This window comes from Melanerpes formicivorus, unplaced genomic scaffold (genome assembly GCF_026170545.1).
Source record: "Melanerpes formicivorus ecotype bairdi unplaced genomic scaffold, bMelFor1.0.p_v2 SCAF_125, whole genome shotgun sequence".
NCBI classification, from domain to species: domain Eukaryota; kingdom Metazoa; phylum Chordata; class Aves; order Piciformes; family Picidae; genus Melanerpes; species Melanerpes formicivorus.
The window spans coordinates 654313-679390 of record NW_027142477.1 but is presented as its reverse complement, the minus strand read 5'-3'; the positions used below and the strand labels follow the sequence as shown (position 1 = coordinate 679390).

The following is a 25078-nucleotide window of genomic DNA, read 5'->3' as shown; positions in this document are numbered from 1 at the left end:
GGAGAGGAGAGGAGAGGAGAGGAGAGGAGAGGAGAGGAGAGGAGAGGAGAGGAGAGGAGAGGAGAGGAGAGGAGAGGAGAGGAGAGGAGAGGAGAGGAGAGGAGAGGAGAGGAGAGGAGAGGAGAGGAGAGGAGAGGAGAGGAGAGGAGAGGGAGAGGAGAGGAGGGGAGGAGAGGGGAGGAGAGGGGAGGGGAGGGGAGGGGGAGGGGAGGGGAGGGGAGGGGAGGGGAGGGGGAAGGGAAGGGAAGGGAAGGGAAGGGAAGGGAAGGGAAGGGAAGGGAAGGGAAGGGAAGGGAAGGGAAGGGGAAGGGAAGGGAAGGGAAGGGAAGGGAAGGGAAGGGAAGGGAAGGAAGGGAAGGGAAGGGAAGGGAAGGGAAGGGAAGGGAAGGGAAGGGAAGGGAAGGGAGGGAAGGGAGGGGAAGGGAGGGGAAGGGAGGGGAAGGGAGGGGAAGGGAGGGGAAGGGAGGGGAAGGGAAGGGAAGGGAAGGAAGGGAAGGGAAGGGAAGGGAAGGGAAGGGAAGGGAAGGGAAGGGGAAGGGAAGGGAAGGGAAGGGAAGGGAAGGGAAGGGAAGGGAAGGGAAGGGAAGGGAAGGGAAGGGAAGGGAAGGAAGGGAAGGGAAGGGAAGGGAAGGGAAGGGAAGGGAAGGAAGGGAAGGAAGGGAAGGGAAGGGAAGGGAAGGGAAGGGAAGGGAAGGAAGGGAAGGGAAGGAAGGGAAGAGAAGGGAAGAGAAGAGAAGAGAAGAGAAGAGAAGAGAAGAGAAGAGAAGAGAAAGAGAAGAGAAGAGAAGAAGAAGAGAAGAGAAGAGAAGAGAAGAGAAGAGAAGAGAAGAGAAGAGAAGAGAAGAGAAGAGAAGAGAAGAGAGAAGAGAAGAGAGAGAAGAGGAAGAGAAGAGAAGAGAAGAGAAGAGAAGAGAAGAGAAGAGAAGAGAAGACAAGACTCTGGGGAGACCTAATAGTGACCTTCTGGTACCTGAAGGTGACTACAAGAAGGCTGCAGAGGGACTGTTTGCAAAGCCTGCAGGGACAGGACCAGAGGCAATGGCTTCAAACTAGAGCAGAGCAGATTGAGATTGGATGTGAGGAACAAGTTCTGCACCAGGAGGCTGCTGGAACACTGCAACAGGTTGCCCAGGGAGGGGGTTGAGGGCCCCAGCCCTGGAGGTCTTCCAGGTGAGGCTGGACAGGGCTCTGGGCAACCTGATCCAGTGGAGGACTGCAGAGGGGCTTGGACTGGATGAGCTTTGGAGGTCCCCTGCAACCCAAACCAGTCTATGATTCTAGGATTCTAAGTGGAGCCTCCAGGGAGAGGGGGGTCCAGAGGAGGCTCCAATGAGACCTAATAGCCTCCAGTACCTGAAGTGGGCTGCAAGAATGCTTCAGAGAGACTGTTTGCAAAGGCCTACAGGGACAGGATGAGGGGCAATGGCTTCCAACTAGAGCAGAAGAGATTTAGATTGGATGTGTTAGGAACAAGTTCTTTACTATGAGGGTGGTGGAACACTGCAACAGGTTGCCAGGGAGGTGGCTGAGGGCTTCATCCCTGGAGATATTCAAGGTGAGGCTGGACAGGGCTCTGGGCAGCCTGATCTAGTCGAGGATGTTCCTGCTGACTGCAGAGGGGTGAGACTGACCCAAACCAGCAGCTGGCCAACTGCCACTTGTTGTGCTGCCTCCAGAGATCTGCCCACACCTAGGAAGCTTGAACCCAGAAGCAGTAACTGGAACAGGAAGCCTCCCATGTTGCAATCTGAACTTCAAGCCCCCATCAGACTTTGCTGCACTCAGCACTTTCACTTTTTGAAGCTGGGATGACTGCAGCATGGTCTGAATAGCAGCAGCAGGTTCAACTCAATCCATCACAACCCCTCAGTGTACTCCCTGGGGCAGGGAAATTTTGGGAAATCAGAGCCTGGATGCTTGTTCAGCAGTAGCCAAAACACTGCTCTACCTCAGCTCCAGCACTTCAAAACACAGCACTAGAAAGGTGCTCTGAGGAGAATTAACTCCAGCTCAGCCAAACCCAAAACAACTCTTTAAACTCCTAAACACTCCTCAGCATTCAAACAAATCCCTTCCCCACTTCTGGTTGGGTAGAAAGCTTGAGGGAAGCAGGAATCACACAGCACCTACAGGATGGCCATCAGGCCTAGCCAGCATGGATTCAGGAAGGGCAGGTCCTGCCTGACCAACCTGATCTCTTTTTACAATCAGGTGACTGCCTGGTAGACGTGGGGCAGGCTGTGGATGTAGTCTGCCTGGACTTCAGCAAAGCCTTTGACACTGTCCGCCACAACAAACTCCTGGCAAATCTGGCAGCTCATGGATTGGATAGATTCACTCTGAAATGGGTCAGGAACTATTTGGAGGGCAGAGCCAAGAGAGTGGTGGTGAATGGTGCCACATCCAGCTGGCAGCCAGGCACCAGTGGTGTCCCTCAGGGATCAGTGCTGGGCCCCATCCTGTTCAATATCTTTATTGATGATCTGGAGGAGGCGATTGAGTCCATCATCAAAGTCTGCAGGTGGCACAAAGTTAGGAGCAGGTGTCAATCTGTTGGAAAGTAGACAGCCCTGCAGAGTGACCTTGACAGGCTGGATGGGTGGGCAGAGGCCAATGGGATGAGATTTAACAAGGCCACACTTTGGCCACAACAACCCCAAGAAACTATAGGCTGGGGACAGAGTGGATGGAGAGCAGCCAGGCAGAAAGGGACCTGGGGGAACTGGTAGATAGCAGGCTGAACATGAGCCAGCAGTGTGCTCAGGTGACCAGGAAAGCCAATGGAATCCGGGCCTGGATCGGGAATAGTGTGTCCAGCAGGACAAGGGAGGTTATTCTTCCCCTGTACTCAGCACTGGTCAGGCCAGACCTTGAGTACTATGTCCAGTTCTGGGCCCCTCAAGTCAAGAGAGATGTTGAGGTACTGAAAGGTGTCCAGAGAAGGGTGATGAAACTGGTGAGGGGCCTGGAGCACAGCCCTATGAGGGGAGGCTGAGGGAGCTGGGGTTGTTTAGCCTGGAAAATAGGAGGCTCAGGGAAGACCTTCATTGCTGTCTACAACTACCTGAAAGGAGGTTGTAGCTAGGTGGGGGTTGGCCTGTTCTCCCAGGCAACCAGCACTAGAACAAGAGGACACAGTCTCAAGCTGTGTTCAGGCTGGAGGTGAGAAAGAAGTTCTTCACCAAGAGAGTGATTTGCCATTGGGGTGTGCTACCCAGGGAGGTGGTGGAGTTGCTGTCCCTTCAAGAAAAGACTGGATGAGGCAGTTACTGCCATGGTCTGGTTGATTGGATAGATCAGGGTGATAGGTTGGACTGGATGATCTTGGAGGTCTCTTCCAACCTGGTTGATTCTATGATTCTATGAATCCATCAGGAACACTGCTGAGCTAGAGAAAAGGCTTGTGGAAGCCCCAGGCCTGCTGGAAAGCAGCAGAGCCCCTTAGTGAAAAGCTGACAATAGCTTTCCAAGTGGTTCCAAAGACCTCTCTGAGATCACCCCTACACCCTCCATCGATTCTGAAAGTCAATGCTAGAATCCTCCAGCCCCTCTGTAATCAAATGAATATTTTATATACTTTACTATTGAATCTCTTGGGCAGTGGTATCTTCAAACATCACCCTGACCTATTTACAAAGTACATTCACAGATTCTGGCTTTGGATTGTGGGTATTGCATTCCACATCTCAAGACAGTTCAGTGACTTAAGCACAGACCTATGAGGTTCCAACACAGCAATTCAAATTGGAAATGAAGGTTCTGCAGTTTCCCACAAATGGGATTCTGTGGCAGGTTAGCAGGGGATTCACAATTTGCTCCTCTGTCCGGTACCTGCCCAAATGCTGAGGCTATAATTTGAGCAGTCCTTGGCTAGAAGAGGGCTAGGAGCCTCTCTCCTCTTATGCCCAGTTCATGGTCTGGAGCTTGCCCTTGGTTTGGAGAGGGCTAGGGGCCTCTTTCTTGTGTGCTCTGTTGCCAGGCTGTAGCCTCTTCTGGGATTCAATTCTCTTGGACCTTTTCCCCTTTCTGCCTTGGTCCAGGTGCGAGGCCTGGGTGTAGCCATTGCCTGCTAGGACAGATTCTTCAGCTGCAACCCCCCCAAAAAAAACCCACTGACTTACCCCTGAGACTGCCCCTAGAAAGATACTTTTAAGACTCCTCTGAGAAGCTCACTTTGACCTCCCTGCACTGGGCGCACAGCTCTAGCCCCATTCCTAGGGAACAAATGTCTAAAATAAAAGCAAACAGACAGAATTTGGTGAGTTTGGGATTTTTATTGACACAACTGTGCAATGGGAAGCGTTTTTTACCCCAAGGAGACACAAAGAATTAGCGAAGAGCCAGAAAAAATCTGGCAAAGCTCAGCCCAGCTCCAATGGCCCCTCTGGCTGTGCTGACTCAGCACTGTAATTGTTCTCATCAGCACTAATTGGTGTTCAGAAGGGCAGGAGATGTTTGTTCCTGTCAGAGCCCCCAGCCTCTGAGAAATGCAGAGGAAAAAGAGATTATTTTGGTGCTGAAAAGTGCCTCTCAGGTGGATCACGATTATCCTAACAGATTCTGGGTAGATCTATTTATGCTTCCTGTCCACTGTGGCCTGGTCACTGGTGTGGCTGCAACGGTGCTTGTTGAAATTTCCCTTCTGGGTGAAGCTCCTGCCGCAGGCAGCACAGGTGAAAGGTTTCTCACCAGTGTGCACACGACGGTGCTGAGTGAGATAGGAGCTGCAGGTAAAGCGATTGCCGCAGTCAGCACAGGTGAACGGCTTCTCTCCGGTGTGTACACGAACGTGCCTGGTAAGGTTAGAAATCCGGGAGAATCTCTTGCCGCAGTGGACACAGCTGTATGGTCTGTAACCACTGTGGATGAGTTGATGCCGGATGTATGAAGTGCTCGTGGTGAAGCTCTTGCTGCACTCAGCACAGGGGAACAGCTTCTCTCCCGTATGGATGCGGCAGTGGATGGAGAGTGTGGAGCTGGATTTGAAGCTCTTGCTGCAGTCCCTGCAGGTGAAGGCCTTCTTAGTGATGTGCACACTGCGGTGCTGGCTGAAGGCAGAACTGTGAGTAAAACTCTTACCACAGTCAGCACATCTGTAAGGCCGCTCGCCGGTGTGGGTGCGGCGGTGCCGGATGAGGGTGGAGTTCCTGCTGAAGCTCTGGCCGCAATCAGCACAGGTGAACGGCTTCTCTCCAGTGTGGGTGAGGTGGTGCCGAATGAGCTCGGAGTTCCAGCCGAACTTCTTACCACAGTCACCACAGATGAAGGGCCGGGTGCCAGGGTGGGGGCAGTGGTGCTTCACGAGCTCAGGTGGGAAGCTCTGCCCACACTCAGGGAACTGATTCAGCCAAAAGAGTGGACGAGAAGGACCTGCCCTGACATCATCCTCCTCCATATATTCTGTCTCCTCATCCTGATCACCATCATCCTCATCGTTATCCTCCTTTGCATAATCATCCTCCTTACAGTTGTCATTCTCAGCATCAGCATCCTCCATCTTGTCCTCTTCTTCCTCATCCTCTTCTCCCTTGGGGCTGCATGTTGGCTGCTCCAACTTGATCTCTAGGTGCTCCTTCTCCTCCCAGCTCTTCTCTGGGTCCTTCTGTGAGGCCATACTGCAGGAGGAAGGGGTCACAGCTACGCAATAGGGAAGATATAAACAGCTGAACCCAGGGCCTCAAAACCTGAGATCCTGCCTGGGTCATGACAGTCCCTGACTCCCAACACCCAGCTGGAGGAAAGAATGCAGAGGGGACATCAAGCCTTCAGTTTTTGCCATGGTGTGGGTTCAGACCTCTAATACCTGTGCTGAGACCTCAGGTTCCTGTGATCAGGGACATGAGGTACCCTGGGGCTTACAAGTGGTCTTGTCCCACTCTCCTTGAGCCTGGTGGCATTGGCAGGCTGGTTCCTGGCCCAGGCCCTGTCCTTTGATCTCTCCTGGCTTAGACAATGGAGGCAGCAGCACTGACCAAGGAACATCAAACCACCTCCAACTTTCTCCCAATTTCTCCCACCACCCTCCACATCCTAACTCCAAACATCACCTCCCCCCCCCCCCCCCCCCCCGTCTCCTACTAACCCCCAACATCCTGGGGAGTTCTCAGACTCCCACAACACCTGATGTGCCTCAGAGCCCCTGGAGAGGTGAAATGTGGAGGGCAGGAGAGGCTGGAAGAGGTTGAGAGGTGCCCTGGGGACTGGGGTCATGCTGCTGCCCCACTCGGGGTTCTTTGCCTGCTAGGCTGCTCCAAGGGGCAGATCTCCAAACTCTGCTTTTCCCCAGCACACAGAGGCAGGGCTCATGGAGAGAGAGGGACACAGCCCCTGCCACAGAGAACCAAAGGGCTCAGAGGAGAGCACTGACCTGCAAGGGTTGGCTCAGCACTGCACAGGACCAGGCAGCAGAGCTGAGCCTTGCTGGGGGCAGCTCCCAAGCCCATCAGCACAGGCACAGCACACAGCCAGGGCTTCTCGAGATGGGAGGGCTCAAGAAGTACACTCAGCTCCTTGCCCAGCACACAGCACACAGCCCCCAGCACACAGCTGCAGGGCAGCACGACCAAACAGCTGCCTCCACACAGCCTCTCCCAGGCCTTGCCTGCAGCTTCTTACTACTGCCTGCCCAGGGCTCTGCTGTCTGCAGCTGCATTTGACAGCAGATCTTGCTCTGGCCCCACCTCTCCTCCCTGGCCCTGCTCCCACCACACCCACTCTGTGCTCAGCTCTGCCCTGCACACACCTCTCTGCTGCCCACTCCCCAAGAGAAGAGCAGAGCAGCACTGAGGACACAAAGGGAGGTTCATGATCTCTCCAGATGCAGCAAAGGGGGAAGGGATTTGGTCAACCCCATGCAAAACCTCTTCAGCCCTCACTGGGATGCTGGAGGACTCTGTCTTCTGCCCAAACTTGACACCTCCAGCACCCTTCACACACCTGCAGCCCAAAGAGACTCAATGGAAAGGGGTTTGCTTCCTTCTCCCCCTGACCATTTCTCTCAGCTTTCTCTTTGCAGTTCTCCTGGAGCTGCCACTCCACAGCCCCAAGAGAAAATGAGGTTTGATGGGAGGGCACAGTGCCCATGGGCTGCTGCTCATCTCCCAGCTGACACAGGCAGAGCTGCAGCACAATTCACTCCTTTCAGCTCCTGAAGTGCTGCCAGATTCTGGCAGTTCCTGAACACACATTTGCCACCTGGGCTCTTGATCCGCTCCCCTTTTTGGGGGGACAAGGCCTAATTCCTGCTTGACCACTCCCAGGCCCTTCCCTCATTCCCAGCCCATCTATGGCCCTGCTGCCTTGGCTGTCCCATGGCCCTGTGTCAGCCAGCTCCACTGCCACTGCAGCTGGAAGGGTGGAGTGGGAAATGCTGTGGCTGAGAAAGCCTCTAAGAAACTGGGCAGGAACCCGGAGCACAAGAATGGAAGGGGCCTGAGACTAAAGGCTGGGAAGAGCTGGAGGGTTGAAAGAACAGCACCAGGCCAAGGTGGGTTACAGATGAGGGGTGGGGAAGGACCCTGCAGCCACCTTATGCAGGAACTGATGAAGGGGCACAGAGAGGGAGTGAGACCTCAGGCGACTCCTGCCATGGGGTATGGCTGGGCTGTGTGGCTAGGAGCCCTGAATGCCTGCTTGGGCCATGCTGGATGTCAGGAAGAGTCAGGGGACTGTCCTGAGCCAGGTAAGGCATGGGGGTTTCATCTTCTGGGGTCAGCTGCTGCCAGCACCATTGTAGGTAGGAGCCAGGCAGAGTCACACAGCTGCTGAACTAAGCCCTCCCACCCGCTGCAGCCTTCACCATCTATCTCTCCCTCCATTGCTCCATCTCCACTCCTTGCTGCCCTCTGAGAGTCCCTAGAGCCCCACCAAGGCCCCAGAGCTGATCTATAGCCCCAGCAAGGCCCAACAGCAGCCCCTGGATGAGAGCCCAGAGGAGAATACCCTGGAGAAGAAGTTGAAGGAGCTGAAGTGCAGCCTTGAGGGAAAAGGAGCTGAGGAGTAGGAGAAGGAGGTTGAGGTCGAGAATGAGGAGGAGGAGGATGAAGAAGGAGGATGAGAACAGGAAGGAGGAGAATGACTCTTGTAATGTGATGGTTTAACCCACCCACATTAACAAAAACTCAACTGAACTCAGTCGGGAAAGCAAAATGGAAAGCTGTATTGACAAGCACTGAGAGGATGCAACGGATCTGTACAAATATGCAGGAGTTACAATGTTACACAGGTAGTTACAGAGGGAAAACAGCACAGAAATCCTCCTTGTCCAGGATGATGCTGCCTTGCTAACCCCCCCAACCTCTCCCCGCCCTTTTTCCTCAGCTTAATTAGAAGACAAGACAACTGGAGAGATGTTAGGGGAAATTCAGTTAGTTCAAAAGCATCATTAGAGAGTCAGCAATGCTTATCTGTGAGGTTAGCTGATAAGAGTCCTTCATTGAAACAGCCAGATGCCAGCAGAAAGAATGAGAGGGATGTAAGACTGTTAAACCTACATCCCACACACTAACCAATGAAATTTGTTTAGAATGATCTCTTGTTTTCCTTTTTACACCCAACTGTGGATTTGCTCTGAAATTTGCAGCTATCTTTTTCAAAGGTACAGCCTGAAACTGTCACAAATCTGCAGTGCCTCTCTCTGTGCCACCTGAGCTGCCCAATCGGTGCCTGAGTGCAGGCAGCTTCCCACCCAGCTCAATGCCACTGCAGCACCAGGGGCCCCACCCTGGCACCTGACCATTCCTCTTCAGAACCCTTCCTAAAGCCTTCACAAGATTGATCCAAATCCTTTCCCAACTTGCCACAAAACCTTAAGGCTTCATTAAAATCTCTGCACAGCTCTGAACAACTCATTCTGAAGGCACTGCAGGGAGTTTTGAGGCTTACTTCTATGTTCAAGATGCTTCCAAGATGCTTCAAAACTTCACAAGTGCCCAAAAATTCATCCCCAGAACAGCTAAAGGCCCAGAAAAAGTCTTTTCAAACCTCCTAAGAGTTCCCCAGTCCATCGAAGATGCATTCAAATCTCTTGTTTCAGCATGCTGCAGAGATTTCAGTGAGGTCTGGGATTCTCCAAACTCTTCAATCAGGCCTGAAAAATCCTCAAGGGCTCTTTAAAAAACAAAAACTCTTCCACAGTTATTAAAATCTCCTTGAAAACTCTGAAATCCTCATTCAGATCTCTTTAAATCTCTTAGCAGCTAATTATGAAGAGCTGGGAGCACTGGCAGACATACTGGGAGCACTGGGAGTGAATTGGGGGCATTGGGTGCCAAACTGGGAACACTGGGAGGCATCCTGGGAGCAGTGAAAACCATACTGGGAGCGCTGTAGTCACAGCATCACAGAAACATTCAGGCTGGAGAAGACCCTCGGGATCCTCAGGTCCAACCGTTAACCCTGCTCTACAAGGTTCACCCCTAAGCCATATCCCCAAGTACCACATCCAAACCGCCTTGAAACACCTCCAGGTTTGGTGACTCAACCTCTTCCCTGGGCAGCACATTCCAGTGTCAGACCACTCTTTTTGGGATTTCTTTTTCCCACTGTCCAGTCTAAACCTACCCAGTGGCAGCTTGAGGCCATTCCCTCTTGTTACAGTATCACAGTCTCACAGTATAACTAAGGTTGGAAGAGACCTCGAGGATCATCGAGTCCAACCTATCAACACAGACCTCATGACTAGACCATGGCAGAAAGTGCCACATCCAATCTCCTCTTGAACACCTCCAGGGATGGTGACTCCACCACCTCCCTGGGCAGCCATTCCAATGACCAATGACTCGTTCGGTGAAGAACTTTCTCCTCACCTCGAGTCTAAACCTCCCCTGAAGCAGCTTGAGACTGTGTCCTCTTGTTCTGCTGCTGGCTGCCTGGGAGAAGAGACCAAGCCCTTCCCAGCTACAACCACCTTTCAGGTAGTTGTAGAGGGCAATGAGGTCACCCCTGAGCCTCCTCTTCTCCAGGCTAAACAATCCCAGCTCCTGCAGCCTCTCCTCATAGGGCTTGTGTTCAAGGCCTCTCACCAGCCTTGTTGCCCTTCTCTGGACACGTTTGAGTGTTTCGATGTCCTTCTTAAACTGAGGGGCCCAGAACTGGACACAGTACTCAAGGTGTGGCCTAACCAAAGCAGAGTACAGGGGCAAAATTACTTCCCTGCTCCTGCTGGCCACACTATTTCTAATGCAGGTCAGGATGTCATTAGCCTTCTTGGCCACCTGGGCACACTGCTGGCTCATAGTCAGGTGGCTGTCGATCAGCACCCCCAGGTCCCTCTCTGTTTGGGAGCTCGTAGCCACTCTGACCCCAGCCTGTAGCTCTACCTGGGGTTGTTGTGGCCAAAGTGCAGCACCCGGCACTTGGACTTGTTAAATGCCATCCCATTGGCCGCTGCCCATCTGTCCAGCCTGGCAAGGTCCCTCTGCAGAGCCTTTCTACCCTCTAACTGACTAACATCTGCTTCCAACTTGGTGTCATCTGCAAACTTGCTGATGACTGACTTGACCCCCTCATCCAGATCATCAATGAAGATGTTAAAGAGGACGGGGCCCAGCACTGATCCCTGGGGGACACCATTGGTGCCTGGCTGCCAGCTGGCTGTGGCACCATTCACCACCACTCTCTGGGCTCGGCCCTCCAGACAGTTCCTAACCCAGCACAGAGTGTTGCTGTCCAAGCCACAAGCTGACAGCTTAGCCAGCAGTTTGCTGTGGGGGACGGTGTCAAAGGCCTTGCTGGAGTCCAGGTAGACCACATCCACAGGCCTCCCCACGTCCACCAGACGGGTCACCTGATCACAGAAGGAGATCAGGTTGGAGAGGCAGGACCTGCCCTTCCTAAATCCATGTTGGCTGGACCTGAGCCCTTGGCCGTCCTTCAGGTGCGCAGTTATTGCCACCAGGATAATCTGCTCCGTCACTTTCCCTGGCACTGAGGTCAGGCTGCCAGGCCTGGAGTTTCCAGGTTCCTCCATCCGACCCTTCTTGTGGATGGGGACCACACTGGCGACTTTCCAGTCACCTGGGATCTCTCCAGTGAGCCAGGACTGGAGGAAAATGATGGAGAGCGGCTTGGCCAGCTCATCTGCCAGCTCTCTCAGCACCCTAGGATGGATCCCATCCAGTCCCATGGACTTGTGAGGGTCCAAGTGGCTCAGCAGGTCCTGAATTAATTCCTCATGGATTTCCAGGGCATTACACTGCTCCCCAACCCCATCGCCCAGCTCAGAAGGCCACTCGTCCTGAACTCCTGCCTTGCTGTTAAACATTGAGGCAAAGAAGGCATTCAGGACCTCAGCCTTTTCCTCCTCTTCAGTCACAGCGTTCCCCTCCAGGTCCAATACGGAGTGCAGGTTCTTCCTGCCCTTCTTCTTATTGTTAATATATTTGTAACAATGCTTTTTATTGCCTTTCACAGAGGTGTTCAGCTTCAGTTCCAACTGGGCCTTTGCTTCCCTAATTTTATTCCTACACAATCTAACAACTTCCTTGAACACACCTCGAGAAGCCTTCCCCTCCTTCCTAAGGTGATACAGCCTCTTTTTTCCCCTTACATCCTCCAGGAGCTGCTTGTTCATCCAGGCCCAGAGCCTTCCCCGCCGGCTCGTCTTTCAGCACGTGGGAACTGCCAGTTCCTGTGCCTTCAAGAGCTCCTCTTTGAAGTAGGTCCAACCCTCCTGAACCCCTTGGTTCATGAGGGCTGCTACCCAGGGGACTTTACAAACAAGTTTCTTAAATAGGCTGAAGTTCGCCCTTCAGAAGTCCAAGGTGAAGGTTCTGTTGGTGCTCCTCCCTATCTCCCTGCATATTGAAAACTTCACTATCTCGTGGTCACTGCACCCTAGGCAGCCTCCCACCATCACATCTCCCACAAGCCCTTCCCTATTGGAGAGCAGCAGGTCAAGCAGAGCCTGTCCCCTGGTAGGCTCGCTTAACAGCTGTGTCAGGAAGCAGTCCTCCATTCACTCCAGGAATCTTCTGGGCTGCCTCCTCTCTGCTGAATTAAGTTCCCAGCAGATATCTGGCAGGTTGAAGTGGCTGACAAGGACAAGATCTGATGATCTTGAGACAGCCTCCAGTTTGTAGAACAATTCATCAGCCTCCTCATCCTGGTTGGGTGGTCTGTAACAGATTCCAACCAGGATGTCAGATTTGTTAGGCTGCCCTCTGATTTCAACCCACAGGCTCTCAACTTCCTCATCTTCCACCTCAAGTTCTGTGGCAGAGAGTGACTCCCTAATATACAGAGCCACCCCTCCTCCTCTTCTCCCTCACCTGTCTCTCCTAAAGAGCCTGTAGGCTCCCAGTGTGGCACTGCAATCGTGTGTGCTATCCCACCAAGTTTCTGAGATGGCAACTACATCATAGTCACCCTGCTGGATCAGGACCTCCAACTCCTCTTGCTTGTTGCCCAGGCTGCGTGCATTGGTGTACATGCATCGCAGCTGGGTTCCTGACTTCTCAACTGACCCTACCTTGTGCTCTACTCTTTCCTCTGCAGAGGGACCGATATCCTCACCCACTCCCTTCAGACCTAGTTTAAAGCCCTTCTAATGAGCCCTGCCAACTCCAGTGCCAGGACTCTCTTACCCCTTCTAGATAAATGCACCCCATCAGGTCCCAGCAGGTCAGGTGCAGTGAAAGTTATCCCATGATCAAAGAAACCAAAATTCCGCTGCTGGCACCATCCCCTGAGCCAATTGTTGATGGTGTGGGTTCTCCTGTTCCTCTCAGTGTACTCCCCTGCCACTGAGGGAACTGAGCAGAACACCACTTGAGCTCCTGCCCCATCAGTCAATTGTCCAAGGGCCCTGAACTCCTTCTTAATCACCCTGGTGCCCTTCTTGTCAATCTCATCGCTCCCAGCCTGTATCACCAGCAGAGGGTAATAGTCAGTGGGCTGGATTAATTTAGGGAGTCTCCTTGCAATGTCCCTAACCCGTGCCCCAGGTAGGGAGCAGACCTCCCTGTGGGATGGGTCGGGACGACATATGGGTCCCTCAGTACCCCCCAGGAGAGAGTCCCCAACAACTATAACCCTTCTCCTTTTCTTTGTGGAGCTGGTCATTATAGCTGGTGGGGACCACTTGGCCTTAGGCTCCCCTCTGGATGGCTGCTCCTCAGCCTCAGCCCTCTCATCCCCACTGCCCTCAGCCTGCAGGGCCTCATACTTATTATGCAAGAGCAGCGGAGGAGGAGGAGAGGGCCGGGATGGATTTCTCTTGCCACCCCTGGCAGGGACCTGTATCCATCCCTCTTCATTTCCAGGGACCCTTCCCTCAGCAGGGGAGATCTGCAGAGCCTTCTCCCACAAATCTAACTCCCTTTCACTTTCCCTTATTGTCCTTAGCCTAGCTACCTCCTCCTTCAGCTCGGCCACTTCATCCTTCAGCTGTGCCACCAGGCTGAGGAGGAAGTTCATTTGGTCACACCTGACACAGGTGTCCTCTCCCTCCCCTTCTATTCCAAGTGCCAGGCTGAAGCACTCTCTGTAGCTGGCAGCCTGGACTCCAGCACACTGGTGAAACAACTCTGTCTGGGTAGATGCTGTTTTTCTACCCTTCATCCAAGTGACAACCATGGTGCAACGTTTGAGTGAAAACAAAACAAAACAAAAAAATTTTTTTTTTTTTCAGCCAGCTGATTGGCTCTGGAACCAAACCGGCGCCACGGCACAGCCCGGGCGGGATTTAAACCTCCCACGGCCGATGTCAGGCTCCCATTCCCGTGCAGGCTCGCGAGAGCACGATCCTACTGGCTCCCCCCTACCAGGAGTCCTCCCGACCCGTGAAACCCCGACAGGAAGGCAAAAAAACCCGAGCAGAAACTCACAGTTCAAGCGCAGCGGTCCCGAAGCAATGGTCCCGATCGGCTAGCGAACCAAAATGGCGCCGCACACACAGCCCGGGCGGGATTTAAACCTCCCGCGGCTGACGTCAGGCTCCCGTTCCCGTGCAGGCTGATTTTTATAAGCATCTATTGAAGGTCTGGTGCCCCAGGGAATTCTGGAGTTCCCCCCCGCCCCCATTGTGGGCCATCGCCAGCAGCAGTGCCGAGGTTCCTTTTCTTTACAGTTTCAAGTGCTGTTTATTGTCTCTGGATTTTTATCCATATTAAATTGTTACTTGTTCCTGCTGGTGAGGGATCTGCTCCACAACCGAACATCTCGAACCTGCAAATAGGTTTTGTTTAGTATTGTTGTGGGATTTTCGTGATTAATAAAATTATTAATATTTTTATTAATCGCTCCACTTATTGAACATTAAAACTAGCCTTTTTTTATAGACAATAACATATGGCACAGTGAACTGGGGGTTCTGTGGTAACGGTGGCAATGAGCAGTGTGAGCAATCTGGCCGTGTAGACCTAGAGCCTGACACGGTGGCAGGCCGTGTCCAGCATGGGTGCGGAAGTGGTTAGCAGTGTAGCAGAATAGTGCTGTGCCTGCAGCATGTAACCAAAGCAGGACACTGGTAGCTATAAACAGAGAGTTATCTTGGAATAACAGGACGCACACCTGCATCAACAACCTCGCGTGTTATTACTAGCTTAACCAAGAATTACTAGTAGTACGGTGTGTGGTCACTCTTGAGGAACCAATGAAGCCATGCCAGCAATGTCCTCCGAGTTTATAGAGGTTGTAAAGGTTTTCCTACTACGCACTTCTTCTATGCACTTCTTCCTTGCCTCTCAGCTCTACTGTCCGCTCTGTACTATGCTTGCATTATAATCGAACAACACTGAAGCAATAAAGGAACAATACTAAATCATATTGATCAGCTGCATTGATTCCAATCTCCATCGTCCATAGGGTTCTACAGTGGAACTGTTGGACCAAGCAGGTTTACAATGGGCAAAAGAAAACTGCAAAAATCCAGATTGTTTTATTGAGAAAATGGCCAAGAGTGCTGCAAAACCTAACAGCGAACCCACAGTGATTATGGGGTTCTGCATTGTGCAGGCACTGGAAGAGCTTAAAAGTAAATTAGAAAACATTCAGTCCTTGAAGGAAAAGATTTTTTATTTGGAAAAATAACTAGAAAATTCAAAGTCACAGAACCTGATGGTTTACAATTTATTCACACTGCATATGGAGTCAAATGTCTCTTAAAGAGCATTTGTGCAAGCGGGAAAGTTTTCTGCCCCCAATTTGCAAAAAAGCCCCAGACCATGCGCTCCTGGGGGGGGTCCCGGAGAATCCCAATGGGCAGGGACCACATCCCCACCGCAGCTTATTTCTGAATCACATTTGTGCGAAAGAAGCTTTACCGGGACAAAAGACTGTGAATTGCCGGTAGCTGCGGAGAAAGATGCCGCTTCTCCGATCACAGCACAGGACCCGTCCGAGCCGTGGGAAGAAGCAGCCAGCAACCATGCTTGGAATCGCTTGCAAAGTCCCGCAGCCCGGCATAAACAGATAGCCGAGAGTCCTTTCAAACCTACGGTTTTGCTGCGAGGAGCAAGCTATGATTCAGCTTTGCCGGGCATGCCAATGATGGGGCAGGCAGCAATGAGACAGATCCCGGCCTACCACAGGTCAAGCCTCCGTGTGTGCAGCAACAGAGCGAAGAAATCACGAAAGACCTTGGGAAAAAGCCACGAATTTCGGCTCAGAGAGACATCCTGCCAACCATGCTGACTGTAATTCCAGTGAATGCCACCATTACCGGTCCCAGCGACGGGACCGCATGGCAGCACCATGCGGCAAGGAGCAGGAAGCATGCTATTACCGGTCCCAGCAACGGGACCACATGGCAACACCATGCGGCAAGGAGCAGGAAGCATGCTATTACTGGTCCCAGCAACGGGACCACATGGCAGCGCCATGCAGCAAGGAGCAGGAAGCGCGCCATTACCGGTCCCAGCGACAGGACCACATGGCAGCGCCATGCAGCAAGGAACAGGAAGCACGCCATTACCGGTCCCAGCAACAGGACCACATGGCAGCACCACATGGCAAGGAGTAGGAAGCGTGCCACACAAAGGCATGCCCCACTAGCACAGCTACTTCAGACCAGAATTCCAACCCGGAACGGAACCCATGCGGCACCCAGAACACCAGGATTTCATGGCGTGAGAACTGGATACGCCGTGCTGTTTCCTCTTGGTTTCATAGTTTCATTCAGGGTTGGAAGGGACCACAAGGATCATCTAGTTCCAAGCCCCCTGCCAAGGGCAGGGACACCCCACACTAGATCAGGCTGGACAGAGCCTCATCCAGCCTGCTCTTAAACACCCCCAGGGACGGGGCCTCGACCACCTCCCTGGACAACGCATTCCAGGGTCTCACCACTCTCATGGTGAAGAACTTCCTCCTCACATCTAGCCTGAATCTCCCCACCTCCAGCTTCATTCCATTCCCCCTAGTCCTATCACTCCCTGAGATCCTGAGAAGTCCTTCCCCAGCCTTCCTGTAGGCCCCCTTCAGATACTGGAAGGCCACAATGAGGTCACCTCAGAGCCTTCTCCTCTCCAGACTGAACAGCCCCAACTCCTTCAGTCTGTCCTCATAGGAGAGGTGTTCCAGCCCTCTGCTCATCCTTGTGGCCCTTCTCTGGACACATTCCAGCACCCCGAAAACGAGGTGAAGAAATGGTCAACGCGGCTGATCAAATCCCAAGTGCGGGGCACAGAGAAAGCAATCCATCGGGAGAAGGAAGAGTACGGTGACAGAAGATACTGGCTGCGAGAAAATTGGATGCGACGTGCCATCACTCTCGGTTGTGACGAACACCACTTAAAGCAATTGGAAATGTAGCAAATTAAGATTGTAGTATGGGTCTTTGAGGAAAATGAGTACGACAGCAGAAATACATCACGATCAGGGGGGTGATGGGATAATAAAATATCAAAAGCTCATCTTAGAGCCAATGCTAATTTATGTTATACTTTGTCTAGAATGATGGCTTGTTATACTGTTTATATGTGGTTATGTATAATAATGTACAATGTTGCATTGTGTTATAGGCATGTCACAGTGGTTCCTACATGCTGGTTTTGACACCATGTTTTCTATGGAAAGATAGTAAGTATTCTTTAGCCAAGTTGCAAGGGCAGTTTGTACCCTCGACAATCAATGGCCATAGAAAAAGGAGCAATATATCCTGAATGGACAAAAAAGCCTCAAAGTTGCTCTGAACCAGACAATGAGGCAGAAGCTAGTAGATCTGGTTCTTTAGGCTTGCTTGATCATGTTTCAGAGCCAGAATGAGCCAGGTGGGTGTGCTTTGGGCCAAAGTTGGAAAGAAAGCTTTCTATAGGTTGCAATATCAGGGTTTTATCCCTAGATCTGTGTTGCTACTGGCCATTATTGTCTCAGGAAATCTAAAAGTACCAGCCCAAAGAGCCAGAGCATTTGTCTTGCAATTGTCCATGCTCTGGAAGGAACCACAAGCTTCACTTGGAAGCTGAGCTGTGTTTCAGCTTACCCAGACAGGACAGCAGAGACCCCTCGCTATCCTCAGCGTTGGAAAGCCCAGGGACAGACACACGTCTTGGTGGGCTGAGAAGCGAAACCCCAGAGGAGCTGAATCCCCGGGATAGATTTGTTTGGCTGGAACAAGGAGAGAGTGCCACTGCAAAAGAATTACAGCTACGAGTCCTTCAGGAGCAAATCCTGCCTCAGCAATAAGGTGCAGACACCAACAGAAAGTGAAACGGTGTTCCTGCAGCTTCCACGTGGTCAGCGCCAGTTTGGTTTGTCTAGATCCTAGAGTGTGCCAAGAGGTACCAGGATCAGTGAGGAATTACAATACCTTAATTGTATAAGCATCTATTGAAGGTCTGGTGCCCTGGGGGATTCTGGAGTGTGTGCCCCCGCTGTGGGCCATCGCCGGCAGCAGTGCCGAGGTTCCTTCTCTTTACAGCTTCAAGTGCGGTTTGTTGTCTCTGGATTTTTATACATATTGTTTAAATTGTTACTTGTTCCTGCTGGTGAGGGATCTGCTCCACAACTGAACTTCTCGAACCTGTAAATAGGTTTTATTTAGTATTTGTTGTGGGATTTTTGTGATTAATAAAATTATTAATATTTTTATTAATTGCTCCGCTTATTGAATATAAAATATCCTTTTTTATAGGCTACAACAGAGCCACACTAGGAGGGAACTGTGAGCACTATGGGCCACAATGGGAGTACAGGGAGCCCAACTACCAGCACTAAGGGTCAAAGTGGGAGCACAGGGGCCAAAATGGGAGTTCTGGAATCTCTCCCAACCCTCCAACCCAATTCGAGCCTCTTCAGCATTCAAATCTCTTCCCAACTTCTCCTGCAGAGATCTCAATGAGCTCCAAGGCCTCTCTCAGAGTTCAACTCCCTTCAGAAATGCTGCCCAAGGCTCACAACCACCTGAAACATCATCAAAATCTCTTCCCAAACTGCTCAAAGCTCTGTACAAGTCATCAACATCTCTTCAGAACTCTTCAGACTCATTTCAAAGAGACTTTGGGCAGTTTCTAGGCTCCTCCAACAATTCACAAACACTGAAAAATGTTTGAAACTGCCTCAAAAATCTCAAGAATCTCTTCTGAGCTTCTTAAAGGCAGCTAAGAAATCATGAAAATCTCTGCCAACCTTCTAGAAGTTCCCAAAGCCACCCAGAGAGGCTTTGAAATCTCTTTTAAAAGAGTATTGGAGAGACTTGAATCAGGGATTTTGTTCTAAACACTTTTCAAATATGCCTGAAAAAAAATCATCCAAATGTCTTCAAAACTCCCCAAAACATCTTCAGAAGCCAATAAATCCCTTCAGAACTGCTCAAAACCCCTGGAAGTGTCACAAAAAAAATCTCTCAAACTCTTTTATCTAATAAAATCCTATTCTAAAGAGACTTCAGGCAGTTCCTAGGCCTATTTCTGTGTTTCTCACTCTTGAAAATGCTTTAAAAGTTTGAAAGCAGCTCTGAAAACCATCAACATCTCTTCAAACTCTCAACTCCCTCTTAGAAAATAAAAATCTTTCAAACTTCCTACAAAATCTTAGGAACACCTCAAGAAGCCTTCAAATCTAGGTTCAGACACAGAGATTTAAAGGAGATTTTTGACACTCAAAATTCTTACCCAACAAAAAAGCCTAAAGCCAATCCAAATCTCTTCAAAATTCATTCAAGTCTCTGTAAAACTCCTCAGAACTCACTCGGGAGAGATTTCAGTGAGGTTCTGATTCTCTAAGTGTTCAACACGCTTCAAAAACACTTTAAAAGGATTAAAACTGCCTGAGAAATCATCAACATCTGTTGGAAACTCTTAAAGGGATCTATAATCTCATAAACAACTTTTCAGGTCTCCTGGAGTAGCCTAAAACCACCTCCAAAGCTATTAAAATCTCTTTTGAAGAGTCCTGGAGAGACTTCCATAAGGTTTTGTTTCTCAACTCTGCAAGTAAGTCAGAAAAACAATCATCAAAATCTCTTCCATTCCCCTGAAAACCTACCCAAACCCTCTCACAGCTCACAAAAATCTCTTACAAACTTAACAGGAACAGAGTTTGAGGTTTTGTGACCCAGCCCTGGCCCTGTCCTGCAGCCAGAGCCAAGCTGGCACTACCCTGGCTGAGAACTCCAACTCCTGGCAGTGCCCTGCACAGCCCTGGGGCCCAGCAGGGAAAGGCTCTCAGCATGCCCTGGGGCCTGCCCAAACACTGCCCTGCTCTGCTCCCGAGCCTGGGGGTCTGCTGGAGGCTGCGGGATTGGATCCCTGGAGCTGCAGGTTGCAATCAGAATCCTTTGGGGCTCATGGGGGGAAACCTGTGGCTGGGATTGGAATCCACTGGGCCTGGGGTGTTCGGGGGTCTGGAGTATTTGGGGGTGTGAGAAATTGTTTTTAGTATTTGGCTTTGGCAAGGCGAATTGCTGGGGGCCGTGGGGGTCGCTCTTGGAGCTGATTGGTCATGGTCTGTGTTGTGTGGGGTTCGATCCTTGTGTATTGGGAGAGAAAGGTGGGGCACCAAGAAGCCTGAAGACTGGCCAGGTCAAAAGTGCAGGTTTTGTCTCAGCCCTGATGGAGAGGGGTGGGAGCTGCTGGGGAAATGGATGAATGTGCCTGTGTGACGTTTGCACAAGCTCAGCTCCTGTGGTTATGGCTATGGTGCCTCTAGCAAACCTGCTCTGTGCCCAGTGCTCTTCTGCCTTTATTTTGTAATAAACAGGATGTGCTTCAATTTCAGCAGCGAGCTCATTTCTCACAGGGGTTTGATGGGGCCTGGCTGACCCTGGCACACTGGGTACGGCAGGAGCCACCTGGGCACCACAGGCCCTGATGTGTCCCCAGCTGAGCCCCTACCCAACAGCAGCTGCAGGAAGGGCTAGGGTGGATCCTCCCCCTCCAGCCAGGACAAGAAAAGACTCAAGGCCAAGGGGATGAAGCTGACGCAGAAGCTGGCAGACAGCCAACACAGTCGGGGGGGGGACTGGGAGGGCGGTTCTGCGCAGGGGGGCTGTGGGTTTGGGGTGATTCTGACATCTCCTTAACCTCTCTGCCCAGCTCTGCAGAAGGCCCAGCACCAGGGGCAGGCACTGTGCTGCCAGCTCAAGGGCTGAGGCAAGAGCACCCCTAGCTGCTGGCCCAGCACAGCCAGCTGCAGGCACTGGCAGTCTGGGGGGGGCTAACACCCTGAACCCTCCAAACAGCCTCCCCCAACTCCCTGTGCCCCCCCCAGGCAGCCCACACTGGAGCCTGCCACAAGCAGGAGCCAAGGTGCAAAACAAAATGCCCCCAGGGAAACCACAGCAGCAGCCTGAGAGACCAAAAGGCCTCCCTGGGGCCCTCAGTTACCTCCATGCACCCCAAAACTATTCCAGAGGAACCAACAAGGGTGCCCCAGCACCCAGGCAGCAAGAAAGGATTCCTCCACCCCACAAGTGACCCAGGACTGGGGGGGGCTGCAGAGGGATTCTGGGGGCAGGGCCCATGGCAGTGCCATTTGGGACCCTGCCTGACCTGGGGGCAAAGACAACTTGGGGGGCAGCAATATTTTGGGAGCCTCCTCTTCTTCCCTCCCCACTTCAACTGAGGACTTCTCCATTGCCCCCAAGTTGGGGACCTCATTCCCCTGGGGGTACCCCCCCACCTCCTGGCCTCCTCTCACCAGTAGCCTTTCTCCCCAAATGGGGGCTCCTGCCCATGAGCTCACCCCAGCCCCAAGCCCTGGGCTCACAGACCAGGCCAGGCTCTGAGGTGTCCTGCAGCCAAGCCAAGCTGAATCCAGCACCAAGCCACTGCTGGACCCCCCTGCACTCTGCCTTGCACCCCCCCAGCAAGGGCAGCACTCAAGGAGGTGTCCTGCAGCTTGTGCAGGGCTGAGAGCAGCTGAGAACAGAAGGCAAAGAGAGGGCAGAGAACAACCAGCAGAGAGCTCAGCACCACCCCAGGCTCCCATCCAGGCTGCCAAGGTGCTGCTGGGCACCCACCACGCTTGGCTGGGGGATGCCACCACTGCCAGCTGGCACTGGCCACAGGGGCAAGCTGGGCACACTGGGCACAGAGGCTTAGCTTCCTGAGGGTAGAGACAAAAGCCAGAGCCCAGCTGGGGGACACAGAGAGGCCTGCAGAGAGATGGACACAGCCCTGTGCCCGAGGGCAGGCAGAGGCACCCCTGGCACAAGGGCACAGCAGAGCCCCACAGGAAGGGGCTGGGGGCACAAGGACCTTGGATGCCTCAACCCCCAGCACAGCCAAACCGCCCCACAGCTGACACCAGCCCCAGGCGCTCCTAAGCTCAGGCTCAGCACAGCACCCACGCCTGACACCCCCACGGCACCCAGCACACAGCCTGCCCACAGCTCCCCCCTGCGCCTGGCCCTCAGCCCAGCTGCTGCCCTTCAGCACATCTCCCTCCCACAACACCACAGACACCAGCGACCCTGCACACCTCTGCCCTACCCCACACACACCCCCCAGACACACACCACCCCCAACACCACACCCCCACAGCTCCCCACACACTGCCCACAGCCACACACAGCTCCCCACAACCGCACCCACCCCCTCTCAGCACCCCACCACTCCCCACCCCAAGCCTCCCCACCCCTCCCCACACCACAGCCACACACAGCCTCCCCCAGCACCACCAGCTCCTACCACACAAACCCTACACCAACCCTAAGCACCCCGCTGCACCCCGACCGCCCGACCGGACCCCACACCCCCCAACACCTCCCCCCAGAACCCCACACACCCCTCCCCAGCTCCACCACACCACCCGCAGCACACTCCCAGCCCCCCTCAGCCCCACACATTCCCTCACCCCACCTGCAGCCCACACAAAGGCCACGCACAGCACCAGGCCGACCGAGAGCTCAGCGCACACCAAGCTGACGACCGCCGGCGCCGCCAGGCTGCTGCCGAGCACAGAGCGCTGCGAGGGAGGCCCCGCCCCGCCCCCTCCGCCTCACGCGCCCACGTGGCACCGGCAGCGCCAGCAGGGCTGGGGCCGCAAAGGAAGTCCCGCCCACGGCCGGGCAGCTCCAGCCAATCAGAGAGGGGCCGGCAGCGCGGCAGCTCCTCCCCCTGGGCGCTGCCGAGGCACAGCCAGGATCTGCCCCTGCCGGCCGCGGCCGCCATTGGTGCTGCCCCGTGGGGAGCGGCAGCGGGGCCGGAGCGCGGGAGAAGGGCCGGAGGTGCTGGCGGGCGAGCGGCAGCTGCCGGCTGCTGAGCTGCGGCGGGGCGGGAGGGGCTGAGGGGGCCGGGGAGCGCTGAGGGCGGCGGCGGCGGAGCGGGGAAGGGGCTGGCTGTGTAGGGCTGCTGGGGGAGTTGGGGGTCGGGAGGGGCGTGGGGGGCAGGGGGCTCCCAACCACGCCTCCAAGGCACAACAGGGAACCGCCCCTGCCACCCGCGGGCACCATTGTGGCTGCCTCCTGGCCAGAGGCCGCGGAGCGCTGGAGCAGTGCCTGGGCTGCGCGCGGACATGGCTGTCGCGACAGAGCTGCGGCGTCGTGAGCTGCGGCGGGGCGGGAGCGGCCGAGGGTGCCGGGGAGCGCCGGGAGCAGCGGAGCGGAGCCGGCTGCTGGGCCCCAGGGCTGCCCCGGGGCACGCTGGGAGCTCCGCGCGGGGCATGCCGGGAGGTGCAGCTCCCAGCCAGGGCGGCGCCGTCTGCGCTGAGCTGCGCTGCGGGGGCAGGGCTGGGGCACAGCAGCTGCGGAGCAGCTCTGACCCGGGAGCAGCGCAGAGCTCTGGGGAGGGCTGGCTGAGCTCCGGAAGGTGTCACAAAGGTTTCCTGGAGCTCCGGTGAGCTTTTGAGGATGTTTTGCTGAGGATTCTCTGCAGGGTTGAGAACCCAAAACCTCCTCCCAGCCTCTCCCAAACTCTTGCAAAGAGATTTCGATGCCTCCCGGGGGCGCTTGGGGCAGTTCCAGGGGATCTGAACTGCTCTGGAAGAGCTTTTTCTGACCTTCCAGCGTTTCAAGCAGGTGCTGAGAACTTTTCCGGCAGTTCTCAGCCTTTTGAAGCATTTCTGAAGGATGTTGAACACTGAAAGAAGCCAGAGCCTGGCAGAGAGCTCTGCAGAATCAGATGGCAGGAGCTTGGCAGAGATGGGGATGAGGTTTTGGAATTGGTTTTGATTTCGTTTTGGCACTTTTAATCATTTCCCAAACCTCTCTTGATTATTTCCAGTCCCTTGAAATTCTTTTGGAAGCTATTTTCCTTATTTTGGGCTGCTTTTAAGTGTTTTGGTAAGATTTTGCTTAGCCTCGGGCATCTTCAATGGCTTTGGGAGATAGTTTGAGTATTTTAATCTCTCATGATTACTGAAGATATTTTGACCATTTTTCAGGGTTTTTTAATGATAGTTTGAGGTATTTTGATCATGTTTAGGTTCTAGAGCAGGGGGCATGCACACAAACACACAGGGACCAGGTTGTAGAGCAGGGGACGTGCACACAAACACACAGGGACCAGGTTGTAGAGCAGGGGACGTGCACACAAACACACAGGGACCAGGTTGTAGAGCTGGGGATGTGCACACAAACACACAGGGACCAGGTTGTAGAGCTGGGGATGTGCACACAAACACACAGGGACCAGGTTGTAGAGCTGGGGACGTGCACACAAACACACAGGGACCAGGTTGTAGAGCAGGGGACGTGCACACAAACACACAGGGACCAGGTTCTAGAGCAGGGGACATGCACACAAACACACAGGGACCAGGTTCTAGAGCAGGGGACGTGCACACAAACACACAGGGACCAGGTTGTAGAGCAGGGGACGTGCACACAAACACACAGGGAGCAGGTTGTAGAGCAGGGGACGTGCACACAAACACACAGGGACCAGGTTGTAGAGCAGGGGACGTGCACACAAACACACAGGGACCAGGTTGTAGAGCAGGGGACGTGCACACAAACACACAGGGACCAGGTTGTAGAGCAGGGGACGTGCACACAAACACACAGGGACCAGGTTCTAGAGCAGGGGACATGCACACAAACACACAGGGACCAGGTTGTAGAGCAGGGGACGTGCACACAAACACACAGGGACCAGGTTCTAGAGCAGGGGATGTGCACACAAACACACAGGGAGCAGGTTCTAGAGCAGGGGACGTGCACACAAACACACAGGGACCAGGTTCTAGAGCAGGGGACGTGCACACAAACACACAGGGACCAGGTTCTAGAGCAGGGGACATGCACACAAACACACAGAGACCAGATTCTAGAGCAGGGGACATGCACACAAACACACAGGGAGCAGGTTCTAGAGCAGGGGACATGCACACAAACACACAGGGACCAGGTTCTAGAGCAGGGGACATGCACACAAACACACAGGGAGCAGGTTGTAGAGGAGGGGACATGCACACAAACACACAGGGAGCAGGTTGTAGAGCAGGGGGCATGCACACAAACACACAGGGAGCAGGTTCTAGAGCAGGGGATGTGCACACAAACACAGGGAGCAGGTTCTAGAGCAGGGGACAAGCACACAAACACACAGGGAGCAGGTTCTAGAGCAGGGGACATGCACACAAACACACAGGGACCAGGTTCTAGAGAAGGGGACATGCACACAAACACACAGGGACCAGGTTCTAGAGCAGGGGATGTGTCTATGTGAGAAACTGGTTATAATGTTTGGCTTTTGCA

The 25078-nt window shown here is 53.5% G+C and overlaps 1 protein-coding gene across 8 annotated transcripts in view; it reads right to left on the bottom strand.

The window, feature by feature from the left end:
- Positions 1–4264: 4264 nt before the first annotated feature.
- LOC137456453 (zinc finger protein 135-like) overlaps positions 4265–25078 on the bottom strand; it is a 79759-nt gene continuing 58945 nt past the window's right edge. The window contains exons 1-5 of one of the 8 annotated variants that reach the window (XM_068167907.1): positions 22242–22350; positions 17750–17962; positions 13827–14166; positions 8983–9108; positions 4265–5615 (exon numbers count right to left, since the gene is read on the bottom strand). In XM_068167907.1, coding sequence (XP_068024008.1) covers positions 4571–5615; positions 8983–9005 — 1068 coding nt within the window. In that variant the 5' untranslated portion in view covers positions 9006–9108; positions 13827–14166; positions 17750–17962; positions 22242–22350 and the 3' untranslated portion in view covers positions 4265–4570. Of the gene's footprint in view, positions 5616–8023; positions 9109–11797; positions 12117–13826; positions 14167–14203; positions 16678–17749; positions 17963–22241; positions 22351–25078 lie in introns of those variants that run through there. The other 7 variants (XM_068167908.1, XM_068167910.1, XR_010991035.1 and 4 more) reach the window with 7 other exon arrangements.